We start from the raw sequence: 20,000 nt of genomic DNA, 5'->3' as shown, positions 1-20,000 counted from the left end.
TGTGCGTGTGCGCGCGCGCAGAAGGGGGGTGATGACAAGAATCTGTGTGTGTGTGTGTGTGTGTGGATGGGAGAATGTGAGGCCATGAGTGATGGGGGATGTCAATGTGTGGCGGTCTTGGCGATGCAAGTTTTGGATTCGAGAACAGGCTCCTGCCAAACGCGGTGAAGGTGATTTTAATGAGTGTCGACGTGAAGCCTGCCCGAGCGTAGCGTGCCAAAGACTCGTGCAGGAGCCACTTGTGCTATTTTGACCACTGACACCAGAACTGATAAATTCCCACGGTGATAAAGTGCAAACGTTTCCTGTGAAAAACGTTAATTTGCCAGTTAAAGCTCAGTAAATCGTGGGGTTAGTTTTACACCCCATATTAAAAATGGACTGTGAATGGCTTAGTTAATCTCATGAAGGGGTGTGTGTGTGTGTGTGTGCGTGCGTGCGTGCCTGACAGCTGACAGCTCCAACCATTGGTTGCCTTTCCTCCACCTTGCAGTGGAATTGTAAGGCATCCTGTTTTGATGGCAGCAAGGTGACATCACCCCAGCCAGCCTTGCCTGCCTGCCTCTAAACAGCTAAAGGGCTGGAGCTCTGTTTATACCCAAGCAGCAGCAAGGAATACTCTTGCCATTGACTAAAATGAGAATATATAATATGTGTGTGTGTGTGTGTGAGAGAGAGAGAGAGAGAGAGAGAGAGAGGATGGGGAGGGTGGGGGGGGAGGAGGATCATCGGGCCGTGGGGTCTCTGGGGGGGGGGGGGGGGGTCTTTTCTCTCTCTCTGCCTTATTTGTGTGCCGTGCCTTTTGTAAGCGCCCTGATTGGATTGTGTTTGACAGATATGGAGTCTGGAGAGCGGCTAGCCTCCCCGTCTGCGGCCCCGTCCTCCCTGCTCAGCGCCCCAGCCGCCTCCGCTGCCACCGCCTCCGCCTCCGCCTCGCCCCCCAACCCCCCCTCCAAGAGCAGCCTGGCCGCCAGCCCCGCTACCCTGGGCTCCACTCTCACCACCTGTGGTAAGCGCAGAGGGAGGGGGACACAACCCCCCCCATACACAGCACACAGCACACAGCACACAGCACACAGCACACACACACACACACACACACACCACACTACATCCATGACTCTGTATGCAGATTTGTTACCCTCCCCTCCAACACACGTAAATACATGTGATGTGCATAGGCACAAAGTAAAAAAAAAACATAAAGACATATACACGTGTCTGTATCATGCTCACTGTGCAGAGATGAGCCTAAATGTGCACAAATGGGTGTAAATACACAGGGTTCATAATATACCTGTGCATATATGCATGCTGAATCCTCCATATGCAGGTGCATCAGACCACACTACCCGTCCCCTGTCCATTGCTGTCAGATAGGACAACACACAAACCGCAAATCCACACACACTTTAATATGCAAGCATGCAGGCATTCTCCCCCTTGTATGATTTAAAAGATGCGCCATGGCCACAATCTCTTCAAAATATTTCCTATTTCATACAAGTGGCTTGGTGTGAGGTATTAGTACCGTTTCCAAATGAATAATTTAAAATGCCCCAGTCAGGTGGTGTATTAACGCCACCTTTTAAAAAAATAAAGAAGTAAAAAAAGTAAATAATATGCTGCCATTTTCCCCCTTCCTTTGTCCCTCTCTAAACAGCTTATTAGGTAAAGAAAGCACATTCTGCAGTGTTAATTATGTGTGTATCATTAAGCTGCAGAAAAACACCTTCCTACAGCCAGTCTCGCACTTTTCTGACAGTTTGGGTGGAAATTGAAAAAGCTGTTGCATTAATGAGTGCCAGCAATTAAAATGCGCTCACCTCCTCCCCTTCCTCGCCTCCTAAGATGCACACACCCTCCTGGATGTGTCTTGACAACCTTTAACTCCAGTTTAGCCCAGTGTGAATTGACGGGTCTGTCAGACTCACAGGACAGGCTGTGTGTGTATATCTGTGTGTGTCTGTCTGTGTGTGTCTGTGTGCATGGGATGTGTGTGTGTGTGTGTGGCTGCTAGCATCCTCTGTTTTTTTGTGAATACTAATTGTGGTCAAAGCCATTATGGGGCCAGGCACGGCGTCGACGGCTGAAGTTGTCAGATTACCCTGACCAGAAAATAACATGCAAATTTTCATACTGTGATTTGTGAAGGTCTATTTCCCCCCCCCCCCCCTCCCATTCTCCCCTCTTCTCCCCTCCCTCTTTCTTTTATGATAAGAAATGACAAAGAAATTAATGTGTGTCGTGTGTGTGTGTGTGTGTGTGTGTGTGTGTGTGCACATGTGTGTTTTCCTCCCCTCATGCTGTTACAATGAGGAAAGCATTAGAGCCTTTTTCTCATACATTATACATTTAAAGCTCCCCTCTGCCCAACCCCCCCCCCCCCCCCCACCTGCGCCAAACGGGCACTGTGATTTCCCAGATAAGCTATTTTTGACTGGGTGCGTCGCTGAATGAAATGCCGAAAGCACAGTGGCACTCCTGAAGTCACGTTGGCGCTATGAGAACGAAAAGCAGATTGAGTTCTTTTATGAGATTGTTCATTCCCTGTGGAAAAGCAGAGCAAAGCAACACAAAGCAAAGTGAGGATGTTCTATCAGCTCGTGGAGTGATGGAATTGCACTGACTCTTCAACACTGTATCACCGCACCTAGACCCATCTCGTAATTATTGTATTGTTTCAAATGAAATTGACAAGTATTGACAAGTACCCTATTCATAATGATTTGATAAAAAAAAAAAAAAAACAGACGTTCAGAATAGATTTTCAGAAAATAGACTTTGATTTGTGGGGTCACAAATTCGGGTAGGAGTCTACAAATATAAGATAAGCCCAAAGTAGTTTCATTCGTCACGTTCCATTTGTAAAATATTGCGTCTAAACGACTCTTGATGAGCATCTTGGTGCAGATGAGCGCTTCTCACCCCCCCTCCCTCCACCGACTTGTCAGAAGGTCATCCGGACAATTAAAATGAAGCTGTTGACAGGTTCTAATCGACGGGAACAAACGATCGGTACTCAGCCGCATTGTCCACAGCAGAAGATGGCTCTGCCATAGGCAGGAAACAATACCACCACTGTCACCCCCTACACACACACACACACACACGTCACCCTTCCATCTCATAATCCTATATATGTCGGACTTCCTGTGCCTCTCTCTCCTCAGGAAAAAAAGGGAGGGGGGGGGGTTCTGATTAAATGATGCCGTGGCTGGAAGTGCATTAATATTAAAAAGGTATTTGCAGATGTCATTCCCCGCGCCAGGCCTGCACAGCCAGGGAGACGGATGCTGGCCTTTTGGGCGAGACTTCCAGGCATTTATCTCCGTATTGACTCCGCAAACCTCCACGGGCCTCCATCTAAATATGCAGCTCATTAGAATTAGATTCAAAGAGATTTTGTCTGTTTTGTATGTAAACGGGCATGAAGGCTGCACAAAAGAGGCCCCCGTTTTTTTTTTTTTTTTTTTTTTTTTTTTTTGTATCTCTTGAAGAAACTGTTCCTCTCCTCTCGGCAATCTCAGCAGTCTTTGTTTCCTCTCCTCTTTTTTTTTCTCTTCTCCTCCTGCCTCCTGTTCTCGTAGCTCAAGTCCTTGAGGATTTGGAGAAAAACGCCTGAATAAAGGACCCTTAAAAACAAAAAGAGAACAGATAATGCATTTTACAGCTTTATTACCTTGCCCATTAACATTAATGTATGCAAGTTTATTTATTTCAGGGGGTGAGTCATGTGGTGCTGTTGATTCGTTTGACAGCTCCTGAGTCGTAATGCAAACAGGGTTATACCTTGCCACTTTTTAGAGAGCCGGGGAGAGAGCTAATATAAGACCAGTGTCAACCACATCACGCTGAAACATTTCTGCTGCTTTTCAGAGAACCTGTATTGGGAATGAGCCACTACAGTTGCCTCTATGCAACAACAATATCCGAACATACATTATTCATTATCTGCTCTTATTTATTTGCCGTTGCTGGAATCTTGTGATTCATTGTCTCTCTAAAATTTTCCGGTTATATTAATCCCCTCTCCAATCCTGCCTCCCTACCTTCTGGTGCAACTTATTGAAAAGAAAGTTCTATTTTGTAATGAAACAAATCTATTAGCAATATCATACATGCATAAGACTGTTTTTTCAGTATTACAAATGGCCCCCAATTAAATATGAGGCTGAATGACCTTCTGTCTGTTATTTGACATTTCCTTCACTCGCTCCAAGCTTCTTTTTTTTAACAGCCCAAGCAAAACCTGTTCCGTCATCACTTTTTATGCACACACATTACCTGGCACACGGAATGGCTGTTCAAGCACCCACCACCACTTTCCTTCCTTTTTTTTTGCATTTCGTGTCTGTGCTGCTAATTGAATTTCATGAAATTTGTTCTCGGCACGGCTCTGATTGTGGGACTAGGCGGTTTGTAAAGGCAAAAGGGCCGGGCATTAGCTGTCAGCGTTGCACAGACACTGACGACCAACAAATGGCTGTGTGGTCTTCTTTAATAAGTATTTGCTTCTGCACAGCACATATTAATGAATAGGTCTTAAAGTGGCATCCGAAATATTTGTAATTTCAATATTGCCGAGAGCCAGTCGCTCACTCCCCCTCTCTTTCTTAGTGCCTCCCTCTGAGTGCCTCTCTGTCTCGTACACTCATCCCCCTTGTCCTCACCACACATCCAGGAGTTTGTTTGGCTCTGTAAGCTGTTCGGTTGTGTCAACCTGAAAAAAATTAGCCTGGAAACAAGCAAGAATGTCTTCAAGATTGCATCATGATATGTCATCAGAGATTCCTCCGGAATAAAAAATCAAACGAGTCTCCAGGTCATCCAACTTCAAGCCTTTGCTGTTTCCTCAAGCTCCTGTAATGACAGTGTGGTGTGCTATCCTCCATGTTGTTAAACAGTCGACTAAATCCATACTTGGATATTTGTACAGAGGTTGGTTAAACTTTAGAGCCATGAAACACATTTGTTCAAGCATGCTGAAACAGTTTGACTAGAATCCAAGGGACTCTTTGTCTTTCATGTGCTTCTAATGTCTATTGATAATGCATAAAACATTCCCCTACCAGCTAGGGGATTTTATGAAAGAAAAAAAAACTGTGGAGGGATTTTCATGGTATGAAACATTAACAGCCGTAAGGATGAATTATTAAGCTACATTATTTTAGCGGTTGAACATCACACACACTCCTTTGTCTCTGTGTTCTTTCTTCCAGTGCATTCAATGTCTCTTTTTTTTCCCCCCTCTACAGGGCACGTCTTCCGAGCGGGAAGCGATCAGCCTTTCACTGTCTCAAGTGCCTTCCCAATGGTCAGCCACCATGCCTTCGGCCTACACACCAGCTCCGCGGGCCGCTCTGAGTTCGGAGGCCTGGGCTCCCTGGGCATGTCCGCGGCCTTGGCTGCCCATCCTCAGCTTGCCAGCTTCCCAGGTACGCTCAAGGGTAGTGGGTGGGTGGGTTGGGTGGGTTGGGGGTTGCACATTAATAAGCATGCCATCTCTCGACCTGCCGGCACTGTCGCGTCACAATTAGTCCGTAACCTTTATCTTCGCAAGGAGAACAGGAGCTATGAGCGAGAGCCGATAAACAAAGGTGTCTGGCGGCCGCGCTAATGAATGTCCAACAATGAATGCGTCGCGTGGAATAATTCTGTCTCGTCTCAATGACTCCATGACCCCCACCCCACCCCCTGTAAATTGTGACATGACATAAGATGAATCAAATACACACAGAACAATGGAGCCGCAGATTAGCAATAGCAGTGAAATCCCCCTCTCCGTCATTGAAACCCAGGATTGCAGGATTAGCTCAAGATAAGGCAGCCACGCAAAGGTCAGTTCCTTGTGTAAAAATAAAGCACCACATCGAATTAATTGGATTCGAAAAAAACAATAATTACATGTTTCTCTCAAATACTTTGAGGTCACGCGCGTTCTTTTCAGAGCTTGCTGGGGTTTCTTTCTTGTCGTCGTTGTGGTGAGACGGCCCCTCGTGTTGACCCCTCTCCAGTGGTGGGCGTTCCTGGGGCCAGCATGCATCACCTTTATGGTATCGTCCATCAGTTCAACAGGCTGCATTCACCGGCTGACATTTATGGAGGATGGTATTGTAAGGGTCGCGGGCAGGGCTTTAACCCTCCAGAATTGGGCGTCGGACGCAACCCCCCGCCCCGCGCTCCCGTCAAACCGCTTTCACGACAGGACGAGAGTTTGGTGCCCCAAGCGAGAGTGTAAATCTGGAGACGCGAAGGACAGTATAGACGTCCTTCTTTTGAAATTCATAGTTTTTCATTTCTCTCTCTCTCTCTCTCTCTCTCTCTCTCTCTCTCTCTCTCTCTGTCTCCCTCTTTTTTCTTTTACGACAGCTTTTCTGGGGTTGTATTTCTGGTTCTTGTTTGTTTGAAGAGGTCATGTTCGCCGGGTCTCTGTTTATTGCGAGCATGCTTGGAACAGAGGGCTCGGCGGCAGCTGTAAAAGTCACAGAGCCTCGCGCAAGAGACTTCGGGGGCCCTCCTCTGGGATGAGCTCACCAATCTGCTTTGAGTTTCCAGGGGCTCAACATGTTTACAATAACGAATGGAGGGGATGAAATCAGTGTCGGTGGAATGTGTAGGCCATCTCACCAGATCTTACATCAAAGCGGAAACAGGGGAAAGGTTTCGCACGCTGCGAGACGCCCCCAAAAGTGTGTGTGTGTGTGGTTAAGTGTGTAGACAAAATGAGGGAGTGAATGTGTGGTAAGGAAGTCGTGCACAGATCAGTGGAGAGGGGCTTTTTAAGAGATTGCACAGCTGGTTACACAGACGCACTCACCCAGCATGCAGACCTTGACTAAGAACCTGACTAATCCTCATTTGTGTGTCCACATGAGATGAAATTTAATGAAGAAGAAGTGGTGTACAGCAGATGTGTGTAACTGTCAGTGTTCCTCCCTCTCTCTTTCTTTCTCTCTCTCTCTCTCTCGCTCTCTGACACTTTCTCTTCCTCTCCTTCCCTCTCTCTCTCTCAGAGTGGTGGCGTGCCTCTGAGGCTCATGGCCGAGGGGTGGCTGCTGCTGCTGCGTTCTTCCCTCCTCTCCTCGGTCTACCGCCCCTGTTTACCCCGCCAGTCCAGAGCGCCGACCCCAGCGGGCCCTTTCAGTCCCGCACCCCCACCAAGAACGGACGCGCCTCATCCAAAGGTACCGTTAATCACCACTCCCGCGCCCACCAAGCCCCAGAACCGAACCGCTGGACAGTGGCAGCTGACCAAACAGCACTGCAGCAAGGGAAAAAGGGGCCTTAATTGACCCTACAGGCAGCAGCGAGAGATCCCGCGGGGGCATTGGTTTAGCAAGCAGGTGCTGCGTTATCACACCACAAATTTGCGAACATGATTGTCCTCTGGCAAGCGTTCGGCTCAAACGGTCAAAACTGTTTTTAGTTTCCCTTTTCACCGCCTCAGGTGGCAGGCAGCACCACCTGCTATTTTCAACCACAAAAAAGGCAGAAAACCAAACCAATGCTCACGCTCAGGCTGTGTGTTTCCATTTGCTTTTCAGTTAGCATGCTTATGCGTCAACCTGTTTGCAGTCCTCATTCGTGCTGGACATGCACTGGCTCTTTGAAGGGTATTCTGAGAGGGAATTTGGCCTCTTATGGGCATGTATTCAGCGCCTGTCTTGCTGTGTGCTGCTGGTTGCAGGGGTGAATGGCACCATCAATGGGAGTGGAGCTTTGACGGGCTCTGGAGGGGGAGCGTCCTCTACCCCCTCCCCAGCACTCGGGGCCGCAGAGTCCTCAAAGGCCCCCGGCTCGTTGCCCCGGAGCCGGAAGAACAACCAGGAGCTGGGCCGCACGGCGGAGAAGCTCGTCCAGAAATTGAAAGAGAAGGTAGGGAAGCTCTATGGTCTTTCAGTAAAGGAGAAGGGCGCCAACACAAACAGGGCGATCACAGCGTGTAGAACGCACATTCCTGATTTCGGTCTTTGGGTCTGTTGGTTAGACACGGTGAAAGATTGTGGTAGAGGTTGCTGATAATAAGCAGCTGTTCGGTTATTGACTGACACCATGACACTTTTTTTTTTTTTTTTTTTTTTTCCTTCCTTACTCCCCTCCGTTTCAGAAACTCGTCAAGAAAGCGGTAGAAATCTCTAGCAACAGCGACAGCGAATCAGGATCCTCTTCCGACATCTCGAGCGATGGCGTAAGCAGCAGCGACTTGGACGACCTCGAAGACGATGATGAAGAAGACGAGGACGGCGACGATCAGAGCAATGACAGCGACGACTCCGACCTGGAGAAAGAAAGGGCGGTCAACAGGAAGGTCAAGGTAGATTGGGTCCCGACGTCGGAAACTTCTTGAAAGATGGAGCTTGTTTTTTCCACAGTCACTCAAGTGGGGCTCTGTTCATCAAAACATGTCATGTTTTTGTGAGGAAATGGCTGTCATCCTTCCTCCACCTTCGCCAAGCCTTGTGTTTTTAAAGGCAGCCTCTTTTGCTCTGTAATACAGCCCTCTTTCAATGAGGGGTCGCACCGTGAAATGTCAAGGGCAGGTCTGTTAGTGTGTGTGTGTGTGTGTGTGTTTGTGGTTTGTGTGTGTGTGTGTATGCAATACTGTGTTTGTGTATGCAATACTGTGTGTGTGCGTGTGTGTGTGTGTGTCATCTCTGATGCACTGCTTTCTCTTCCCTCTTTCAGTCACTGATGCGGAGCCCCTCAGACAGTCAGAAGGCCACCCTTCCCCATGTGGCTGGTGACAAACCCAGCCAGGACCAGAGGGGGGGCGCCCAGTCGCGCAGACCTCCCGTTGGGGAGGGTCTTCTCTCTGCCCGCTACCCCACCCAGTCCCCCCCTCCGGCCCCCGGCCTGCCCCAGAACCAGCCGCCATCCCTGCTCTTCGCCGGCTCCAGGCCCAGGGAGGAGAGCAGTCCCAAGCAGCACCGCAGCGTCATCCAGGCCATCGGGTTGGCGGCCAGCGCCAAGCCCCTGTCCCTGGTCACCCAGTCCCGCCGAGAGTCCTCGCCCGTCCCCCTGGTGTCCTCGCCCAAGCACCGTTCGCTCTCCTCCTCGCCCAAGCCGCCGTCCGTCTCCTCCTCCTCGCCCAAGCCCCTCTCCCTCTGCTCGTCCCCCAAGCCGCTGTCGCTCTCGCCCTCGCCGCGGCCGCCCTCGCTCTCGTCCTCCCCGAAGCCCCCGACGCTGTCCCCCTCACACAGGCCCAAAGCTGCGACCGCATCCTCCAAACCCCCGGTGCTCACCGACAGTCTCAAGCTCAGCAGTCGGAGCTTCCTGGACGAGACCCTCTTACAAATCAGCAACTTCAAAATGAAACAGGTCAGTGGCCCCTCACTGCTGTCTGCTGTTAGCAATAGCGCTAGTCGCTAAGGCGTTTTGGCTAGTGGCATTAACTGTTGCTGCTTTTCTTTCATCTACAAAGTGGAAAGTTATTTTGCATTTTTAAAAAGTACAACACAGTGATGTTCTTTCTTGTTTGTTATTGTTACCTCTTACGGAGCCTTTTGTGCTTGCGTGATATCTTTAATTTATGCCTGATTGTCATTGTTTCTGACGTGTAGATTTTAAAAGGTCACCGGGTGGCTCCCAGTCAGAAAATGAAATGTCTAAACACTGTTATCAGCAGTTTGATTGTGTTTCATGCTGCTGCGACCCCCAACATGACTAAAAGTGACAACGCGGTTAGCTCTATTGGAAATACCTCAGGAAAGCTGACAAGCAATTAACTTGGTAACGCGTCTTGGACGCTGGAAGTTATGGGGGCGGGGAGTGGGCTTGGGTGGGGGGATCTTTTCAACTCTAATTATAAGTGTGAACAGTGGCGAGCGGTGCTGAAGTGCATCAGTCTGTGCCCTGACCTTTTTGAGAGCACTAAAGAAGCTCATTCTCATGCCCATTAGTCATGCTTGTCGGAGGGATTTTTTTTTTTTTTTTAAACCTAAAAGAATTACGCAGTGGGACGTAAAGCGGAATGCATATTTCCCTTTTTCTGAAACATCGACATCTATACTGTTGCCTGGGGAAATTTTGTCCAGCGACTGTCCTCAAAATGCACTTCTATTTTTAATTTGTAATTAGATTTTTGCCTTCGCACCCCTTGTGAAATGCAGTAGAAACGGCCGGATTGAGTAACTTTTTCTGCTTCTCTCTCTTTCTCTCTTTTGTCTTTTCAGCCGTTCCTGTCCCAGGAGTACTTCAAACAGGCTTTCCCTCTGCAACAGAAGAACCAGCAGGAGTTGTCGTTGTCTCAGAAGAGCCAGAAAAAGCACTCATCTTCCTCATCATCTTCCTCTTCCTCGCTGCCTCTTCCTAAACTCTCGTCTTTAGAGAGCATCTCCGCCGCCGCCGGCCACAAGCTCCTGTCTCCCTACAGCAGCGCCCACTCCAACCTGTTCCTGGCCGGCACGCTGCTGGGGCATCCGCACTCGCCGCAGGCCAACGGGGTCATCCAGAGCGCCGTGCAGGAGGCCCCCCTGGCGCTCATCACCAAGCCGCGCGGCCACGGGCGCACCCCTGATCGACCCCTGCTGGCCGCCACCAGCCCCCCCTTCTCCACGCCCGTCAACCTCACCACGGGTGCCCGCGAGCACTCCCTGTCAACGCCCACGTCCGCGTCGTCCACCGTCATCTCGGCCTCGGCCACGCCGGGGGTGCCGACGCAGGCCACCAGCTCGCCCAGGCCTCGCAAGGGCAAGCCCAGCAAGGTGACCACGATGGCGCCAATGGCGGCGGCGGCGGCGGTGATGGGGCCCAGCACGGGGCAGCAGAGCCACCTGGTGCAGTCGCTGGTGGACCTGTTTCGCGGGACTGAGTCGGACATCCCCAGCAGCAAGGACTCCAATGACTCGGCTGAGGATGAGGAGGACTGGGACGACGACGATGAAGACGAGGATGACGATGACGAAGATTCAGATGACAGCCAATCAGGTCAGCCGGTCATTATTCATACCTAAGCTGTGCAATGTCTGTACGTGTAGGTTTTTTAAACAATGCGTTTGACTGCTACTGTGATACTTAATACGGCTTAATGAGATTAAACATAGGGCCTTAATTTGTGATTTGACGCATGGATGAAACATTATTCACATTGCTGGGCAAATGCATATTAGATTAATAAAATAGAATAGTAAATAACTAATAAAATAGTCAGAATGACAAGACGTGTCAAAACCAGGTTTATTATAAGTCACAGATATGTTCCACCTTACTGTTAATTTATCCTCTGGTCCTATGTTTTCCATCCCCTTCCCCTTAGACTCTGAGAGCAACTTGAGTGACACGGATGCGTCCGAGAGCCTGAAGGAGCGAAGCGAGAAGGCCACCGACACCGAGGCGGAGAGGACCCCGCTCAAGCTGACCAAAGCCTCCAGCCTGCTGAGCTCCTCCGCGAGCCTGTCCGCCAGCCTGTCCCCGCTCAACCTGCAGGTCATCAAAGCCCCCAGCATGACCACGCCCACCATAGTGACCAGCGCCTCGACACTGGCCTATCACAGCACACCGTCCTCCTCCTTCTCTTTCAGCCCTTCTCCAGGTACGGAACTTCCCTGCAGTCTGTCGGAGCCCCTTGTTTGTTTTTTTAGGGCGATTTGACCACAGACTTCTGCAACCAGACAGGCTCTAGGGCTTTTCAGATATTTAATTACTGTAGATGCCAGTAGCACTCAACAATCTTTCTACAAACTGATGCGGTCTCATAGCCTCAGCTCAGCTATAGATGTATTATTTCTCACGCAAAGGGCTGGCTTGATTATTGTACAACAATAGCTCTACAAACGCTTGGTTTCAGTTCCTGGGGAAGTGATGCCTATATTCATGAGAGAAAAAAAAAAAGTGCACTTTAGCTTCACTGCACGGTATGTTGCCTGTAGAAGAAAGCCATGCACCGACTGGCTAAACATAAGGCAGAGGAAGACAGGAGAAATGGGGTTTGTTACAGTGAGTGAATGAGCTCCAGAGATGAAGTGCCTGTGCGTATAAGCGTCACTCATGTCTTCTACCCCCCCCCCCCCCCCCCCCCCCCACACACTCCCCTGCCACCCACCCCCACCCCACACTCCCCCCCACCCCCCCACCCCCTGCCAGGCTCAGGAGCGAGGAGGAAGAGAGTGACAGACGAACAGGAGCTGAGGATCCCTCTGGAGTTGGGGTACGTCATACACACACACATTAACATCAACACAGACACACAAACACACACACACACACAAACACACAGTCACTCACACTGAGCTGGCCTGCATCTGGGAAATCCGACTTATTCATACCGAGAGAGGGGGGAAAACAAATAAAGGCAGGGTTTTAGAAGTGGGTTTGGTTAAGTATATTTGACTCACACGACAATACAGCACTTCACTTACACATACATGCTTTCACTTACACATACATTCACTCTGATGTCTGTTCGATGTGCATGTGTGGTGTGTGTGTGTGTGTGTGTGTGGGAGTGTGTGAAGCTAGCAGGTGGGTGAGCGGGGGGGGGGGGTGCGGAGGAAGTGAGACGGTGCTGCAGAGATAGGTAGGGTTAACCACATCCAGTCTTGACACAGGCACGCAACACCCTAAAACAGCAACTGATCCGCCAGCCGGTCCTTTCATCTGCCAGGGGATGTTTTTCATCGGCAGAAGCAGGCCGAGACGACAAAAAAAAAAGAGCAGACAAGAGAATGGACAGAGTGATGGAAAGAAAAGAAAGAAAAAAAGAAAGAAAGAGACGAGAGACTCAGAACTACAGACACAGCTCACTGTATCAGTCTCATCTCAGCCTCACATAAGCTCCTGAGCCGTCCTTCATTTAGCAAAAAAAAAAAAAAAAAAAACAGGTGTAAAAAAGGGAGGAATAATAAAAAAAAGAAAGGATGGCGACAGGCCAGGCGTGGCGGAGGGGGGATTGCGGTGGCTCACCTTGGCACCTGTCCATCCTGCTGGAGGTTTCATTACAGATGGAGGGGAGCATGGCCAGACAGAGCCCCCAACGGACCGACCAGCACAGGCCACAGCTCCAGCCAGCTGCAGGGGACACACACACACACAGCCCCTCTCATGCTTCCTTTCTCTCTCTCTCTCTTTCTCTCTCTCACTCTCTCACACTCTTTCTTTCCTGTGGTTATCTCTCTTGCTTTCTTTGTCACCTTTCTCTGCCTTTTTTTTTCTTCTTCCTTTGTCTTTCTTTCTCATCGTCTTTCTCGCTTTCTGTCACTCTCCAACATTCTGTCTTTTTCCCCCCCTTCTCTCCTTTCACTGTTTTGTATTTCTCTTTTTCCCCCTCACCTTCTCTGTCTTTCTTTCATTTCTCCTATTTCCCCTCTCATTCACCCTCTTTTTCCCTCCCTTCCTCTCTCTCTCTCTCTCTCTCTCTCTCTCTCTCTCTCTCTCTCTCTCTCTCTCTCTCCCCTCTCTCTGTGATTGTGTGAACCCGGGGCGGTTACGAGGCGCGAGGGCAAGGTCGTGACCCCGGCCAGGTCTCCCGTCCCCCGGGCTCATTGTTATAAGCAGCCCCGCTCTGCTTGGCGCTCCCAAGGACACGCTCAGTATTGACGACCTGCTGTCAGGGAACCGCGGGGTAGCGCGCGGCTGCTTTGAATGAATGATGAACGGGAGGGAAATAGGATCGCTTCAGCCGAAACCCTCCTTATTTGTCGCCTGGCTTGCATACCCAAGGCCACCAACACTGCCGCGTTATTTATTTTTATATGTATTTTTAACACATGCGTAGGATTTGATTCCAGCCACTGTTTGTCCACACGCGTGCTTTATTTTGTTGGTGTAATTACTGTTATTCATGGGGGGATGTGAGGAGTGATTGCTGATTGAAGATGAATAGCTTCGTAATGGCGGTTGGCGGACCTGATGTTTTGCGCAGGTGGCAGAGGGAGACCCGCATCAGGAACGTAGGCGGGCGTCTTCAAGGGGATGTGGCGTACTACGCTCCCTGTGGCAAGAAGCTGCGACAGTATCCAGATGTTGTTAAGGTAGGTGACACATTGCGAAAAAATAATATTTTCAGCTAATTAAAAGTTTTTGATGATTTAGAAATGTTGTTGCAATGATACACATAACAGTGAACCTGGGCAACTGAGCTAGCCTTCATCTCAGACCATTACAGACGAGTGAGAACTCCCCCGTTTGGAGTGGGATAGGTTTATATGGTCAGTGTTGAAAAGGTTTACATGGTCAGTGTTGAAAAAGATTATTAAGTTGAATATATTTGACAGTAAAAGTAATTAATGAAGACATTTTGTATGTTTTTGTTTTAATGACCAACCTAATTATATTTCAAATGTATAATGGCTGTTGAATTTAATGTGTTTCCATTCTAATGAGTTTTGAAAATGGGAAATATTGCTAGATAAAATAATGGGCACTGAAAAGTGCTTTTTTCTGTTATTTTTGTTTTTTCTGTCTGATTTAATTCCCCCCCTTTTATTATGTGAATGGTTTAAATTTTGGAATAAAATAATTATGATAATGGAACATTTATTATATGGAAAAAAAAAACATGATCCTCTCAGTACTGCTCCACTTGACGTCAGTAGCTGCTTGGAGCTTGGTGACCATTATTCTCAGGAAAAAAAATGTGTTTCCTGGCTCACAAAAATTCTTCACTGTTTTTTTTTTCCTGCAGTATTTGGCCAGAAATGGAATATGTGATATCACACGTGATAACTTCAGCTTCAGCGCAAAGATTAAAGTTGGTGACTTCTATGAAGCCAGAGAGGGTCCTGAGGTAAACCGAATAGCCACTAGCTACTGCCGAGCTTTATCTGCTTATTGATGTTTGGAGGCTTTTCACAACTTAAACCTAAGTCAAAAAAAAAAATCTGAAAATCCTCTCATAGAGAAACAGAAGCAGAAGTGTGTCTGTTCGATCCACACTAGGGGGAAGCGTGAGCCGCATTAGTCTCATGTGGTTGGGCCTTGTTTGCATAGGGCTTGCAGTGGGTCCTGCTGAAGGAGGAAGAGGTCATTCCCCGAATCTTAGCCATGGAGGGGAGACGCGGGCGTCCCCCCCAACCTGACCAGCAGCAGCAGCCGTCCCCGGGCGAAAGCTCCCAGAGCAGGCGCAGGAAGGGTCGCCCGCCCAACGTGGCAGACTTCCCCAGCCCAAGCGATGCCAAGCTCCTCCGCAAGCTTGAGGCTCAAGGTGCGGTTCGTTTAGTGACTCCACGTGTGTCAACACCTTTACTCACATAGTAATTACATGGGAATTGCTGTCTGTCTTGTGCTGTTTGCCCTTGTGGGATCATCCTGGGTTCAAATGCAGTTTGAGGCACAGGGGATTTTCCTGGCCCTTCCTGCTCCACAGTGCCACCTTTTGGCGGTTTTCTGAAATGATTTACTAGGCACTATGATTATGGTGAATAGGCCATCACTCCCAGTGACGATCGCTATTAAGGTGCAGGTGATGGCAGAAGAGGTGTGGTTGCCACCATTGTAGGCATTATTTCCGGACTGTTACCATCATGGCTGTCATATGATAATAGGTAAGGGATGAATAGTGGGAAAGAGTCTAATGAAAGTTTCTTTTACCTGTAGAAATTGCACGACAGGCCGCTCAGATCAAAATGATGCGGAAGCTCGAGAAGCAGGCCATGGCCCGGGCTGCCAAGGAGGCCAGGAAGCAGCAAGGTGAGTGGACACGCATCACTTCCTCTCCACGCACACTTCGTGCTCTGCCGTTACCTTCTCCCCCACCGAAAGTCCCTCCACATGACCCCCCCCCCCCCCCCTCCACACACACACATAAACACACACACACACACACACACACACACACACACACACGTGGCCCACGCACAGATCTCACATCTGGCCTTTTTGTTTGGGCCTTTCCATGCAGCCATCATGGCGGCCGAGGAGAAGAGGCGTCAGAAGGAGCAGATGAAGATTCTCAAGCAGCAGGTGAGAAGACCTTTGTCTGTTTTCCTCTTTGCCTTCCTCTGGGAGAGCACATTCTCTTTGCTGTTCCCTTTTTCTTACACAATGTGACATGCTCTTCCTGCGTGTGCATGAGAGGCGAGCTTTGTTCCCTCTCGCAGAAGAAGATCTGAAGGCACGAAACAACGCTTTGAAGAGCGCCCGTGTGTGATCTGCCTTTTAAACCCCTTTAAAAACAGGCCCCTTCACACATGTGTTTTAAGACGCCTTTTGTTCTCGCGGCTGCAGTGTGTATTCTGAAAGCAGCCGATATTCTCTGCACCATTTTAAAAAGCATTACTTACCCAGATATGGCAGCGAAAGGGGCTGCAGATTCAACCCATTAATTCTCTCCTGCACTCATCCGAACAGGAGAAGATCAAGCGGATTCAGCAAATTCGCATGGAGAAAGAGCTTCGGGCACAGCAGATTCTTGAGGTATGGCCAGAGTTCCACAGCGACCATCTTTAGCCAAGCACATTCACGCACTCTGAAAGAGGCACACTTAAAACTCTCCAAGCTTATGTATTATTTATTTTTTATTTTTTAATTTTTTTGCTTTTGCTTTTGCTTTATTTCACAGTTATTCACTAAATCATTACTAGTAAAAGGCCAACCCATATGGTGTGGATGCAGGAGTAAACTCTTGTTTACCCAAGTCTGTGAAAAAGGTTCTATAAATAGATTTGATTTACTTGCGTAAACAACATTAAGTATAGCAGCGTGGACCTTTTGGATATGCTTGTCTGCAGTCCCCTACTCAGGATATGCGGCTGTCATTGTTACTGAGGCAACAAGCTGTCTTAGTCGCACCAAGTCAAAATCTCCGTAAGTCGACACGGTCAGCAAGTGGGTCTAACAGGATTTTTTTTCCGCGGCTCGTAACCATATATTGGAATTTCTTTTAATTTATTCCTCACACCTCCCTACACTTTTAAACCCCCCCCCCCCCTCCCCCCTAAGTGTTTCGCTTCGATTTTAATGGGCTCTAATAATGATTTTCATTTACTGTACACCCTTATGGTGTTAAACAGGTTTTTTTTCTCCCCCCTCTGTCCTTTCAATCAAGCGGTTTGCCAAGTTAATCCAAAATCCTTGACATTGACTTTGTGTCATATTTATTAAAATGAGCACTCGGTGCTGGGGTTAAAACCTCCAAATGTAATCGCTTTGTGCGTGAGTTCGAACAAAGTTTCTGGCTTTATTGCGGTCATGAGGTGCATGCAAAATGACGCGTGTGTGTGCGTGTGTGCGTGTGTGTGTTGAGAACCGTTTTACTGTTTACTATGATGCGGCTGCCTGATCTGTCCCAACTGTTTCACATGCCCAGGCCAAGCGGAAGAAGAAGGAGGAAGCGGCCAATGCCAAAATCCTGGAGGCTGAGAAACGCATTAAGGTTAGATGAGTCTCTCTTCTCTGTTAATACATTTGTTCTGCCCTTAAAGCAAGCCAGCATACATGATGACAGAAGTGAAATAAGTCTTGACAGAGTTTTTCTTTGCTGCAGCTAGAACCCATCTGATAAAAGAGAGAATGTAAACACGGCTCAGAGAAAGCAGCAGCACATACAGACTTCTTCGTATCCTACCATGAGAGCCCAGTGTTGGCGAAACCATCATGGGGTTCATGGGGTTCATCTTTAAGTGCCATAGTCCTGTCAGAAAGCACATTAAGAGCCCGAGCCAGGCTGCTCTGTGGTAATAAGCAGCGTTGGTGTGAAGGCAGTGCTGGGAGTGTGTGCCCTGACGGTGTGGGGCGTGACTCCAGCGTTGGTGTTTGGCATCCTGGCCCAGCTCCACGCCTGTCAATCAGATTAGAGGGATTTGAACCCTTCAGAGGAATAAGTGCTGCGGGAAGTAGAAAGAACAAAAAAAAGAAAGGAAGAAAGAAAGGGGGGAAAAAAACCTGGCAGTTCGAGTGTCAGCTTTTTTTTTTTTTCCCTTCTTCATCTTCCCCAACACACCCCCCCCCCCCCCCCCCCTCTTTCTCGGTAATGGAAATGAGAGTCTGTTTGGGTTTTTAATTTAGTTTTATCTTTTTTATTCTCTCTCCTCTTTTCTTCCCCCCCCCCCCCCTCTCTCTTCCCTCCCGCACTCGTTCGCTGCTGCAGGAGAAGGAGATGCGGCGACAGCAGGCAGTCATTCTGAAGCACCAGGTGGGTATCGCACTCCAGCACCCTGCCACGCCCGTCACTTCCACTCTCGGCTACTGGGCTCCCGAGTGTCTCTGGGGGGAAAAAAGGGCTTTTCTGTTTGATGTAACCACTCCAAAAAAATACTCCGTGATTTTTATTTATTTTCATGTTTTTTTTTTCTTCTCCTACTCTGCCAAGTTGTTTTTCCCTTGCCAGCCTTATGGTGTATTGGGTTGCAGCTGTCTAAAGGGTGTGGGGCTGGCTGGAATCCTTTATTTAAAAAAAAAAAACTGTGATTTATGACTGAATTTATTCATTTTTTCTGTCTTGTAATACTTTGCCAACTCTTTCTCTCAGGAGTTGGAGAGGCTTAGACTAGATATGGTATGGGTATGTTTATTTTTGTACATCTAACATCTGCATTGTGAGTTGGTTGTGATATATGGTTGTCATACCAGTGCATAAAGTATAGCCGTGGCTGCTGTCATTCCACATTCCTTCTGCATGGCTTTTCGGCAAGGTGCGTTGCCTACATCTGCTTTGTAATCTCTGTGAGAAAGACCACCTGGTTTGCCATTACACCCAATTCTTTTTTCTTTTGTGAAAGTTATTTCCCCTGTAAAGATTTGATGTTTCATCAGTCTGCAATGCACTCTCTCAGTCTGAAAGGACTCATCCATTTCATTGTGGACTTCTTATCTATTTCTGTGTTGTGATGCATTGTACCGTCTCTGAATGCGTGTTGGCCTGCGATGTTCCTTTTGAAGTGAGCGAAGCTCTGCTGGGCCCATAAAAAAGCCCTTCGTCCCCCTCTGAGGAGCAGCTGTCCTGTCTGGCTGCTGACCTCCGTCCAAATCCCCAGCATCAGGGCAGCATTCCTTCATTCCACACTCGTTTGGAGTTTGATATATGAGAGCTCTCCAGTACCCCCCCCCCCCCCCCCCCCCCCCCACACACACACACACACACACACATAGGCAAATAGATATACATTGTAATATGAGTGCAGACACACACACACACACACACACACACACATACACAATTATTTAGATGCTCAAAAACACTCACACTATCCACAGACACTTGTAATATGAGTACACACACACACACACACACACACACACACACACACACACACACACACACACACACTTAGTTAGATGCTCAAAAACACTCACACTATCCACACACACTCTAAAATCCTTGCAGGCACACACCCAGTCACAGACAGACAGATCCACACTGTCTGTTTCCACTCGCGTGCATCACCCCTCTAAAAAGCACTTAAGTAATGAGACGGAAACAAAATGGCCGCAGAGCGGTGGCAGCAGCAGGCGGAAATCATCTGTCCCGTTTGAGTCAGCCGCCGAGCACAGATAAAGATTTCCTCTCAAGGCCCCTCTCAGACCGCCCTTTTTAATCCATAAACTATTAAAAGTAACGCGCCATTATTCATGCATTTGCCTAAAATCTTAATTCGGGGAGAAGGGCCATTGATCGCGGCCGAGCTTATTTCCAACCCCATTTAAAATTCTCCCAGCTTTTTTAATTGTACTTCCTTTGTACTCAGAGATGACAAACAGGCCCTTGGTAGCCTGCGGCGTAATGGATAACACATGCCGTAATTGAAAAAGTTTCCTACTCTGAGTGCCCCCCCCCCGCCACCTTCCCCCTTACTCCACATTGCCTGCCCCCCACCAGATGCAGATGTTTAGTTAACTGACCGCTACGCTAGCAGCCAAGCCTGTTTGCTTCCTCACGCTGCCTGTGCAAACAGGTCTCCGAGCTGAGCGCTAACTCGCACTGTATGCTTCCTCCTCCTCCTCCTCCTCCTCCTCACCATTCCCACTCCTCTCCTCCAGACAGTAACTGTTGCTTCCCCACCCTTTGCTTCACTCTTCCCACCACCACTGGTGTTGTGTTCCTCTCTGTAAGCTCCTCTCAGTAA

The 20,000-nt window shown here is 48.6% G+C and overlaps 1 protein-coding gene across 1 annotated transcript in view; it reads left to right on the top strand.

The window, feature by feature from the left end:
• Positions 1 to 20,000, top strand: part of LOC121692739 (bromodomain adjacent to zinc finger domain protein 2B-like) — a 43,247-nt gene that overhangs the window by 10,822 nt on the left and 12,425 nt on the right. The window contains 18 exon segments of the mRNA XM_042071606.1: positions 836 to 1,009; positions 5,259 to 5,438; positions 7,017 to 7,187; positions 7,691 to 7,878; positions 8,111 to 8,317; positions 8,689 to 9,321; positions 10,176 to 10,929; positions 11,258 to 11,533; positions 12,085 to 12,148; positions 13,862 to 13,970; positions 14,624 to 14,725; positions 14,929 to 15,142; positions 15,535 to 15,627; positions 15,839 to 15,900; positions 16,288 to 16,353; positions 17,246 to 17,311; positions 18,026 to 18,070; positions 18,407 to 18,433. Coding sequence (XP_041927540.1) covers positions 836 to 1,009; positions 5,259 to 5,438; positions 7,017 to 7,187; positions 7,691 to 7,878; positions 8,111 to 8,317; positions 8,689 to 9,321; positions 10,176 to 10,929; positions 11,258 to 11,533; positions 12,085 to 12,148; positions 13,862 to 13,970; positions 14,624 to 14,725; positions 14,929 to 15,142; positions 15,535 to 15,627; positions 15,839 to 15,900; positions 16,288 to 16,353; positions 17,246 to 17,311; positions 18,026 to 18,070; positions 18,407 to 18,433 — 3,431 coding nt within the window.

Source organism: Alosa sapidissima, chromosome 2 (genome assembly GCF_018492685.1).
Source record: "Alosa sapidissima isolate fAloSap1 chromosome 2, fAloSap1.pri, whole genome shotgun sequence".
In the NCBI taxonomy this organism is placed as follows: Eukaryota; Metazoa; Chordata; class Actinopteri; order Clupeiformes; family Clupeidae; genus Alosa; species Alosa sapidissima.
This window is presented reverse-complemented; position numbering and strand designations above follow the sequence as displayed.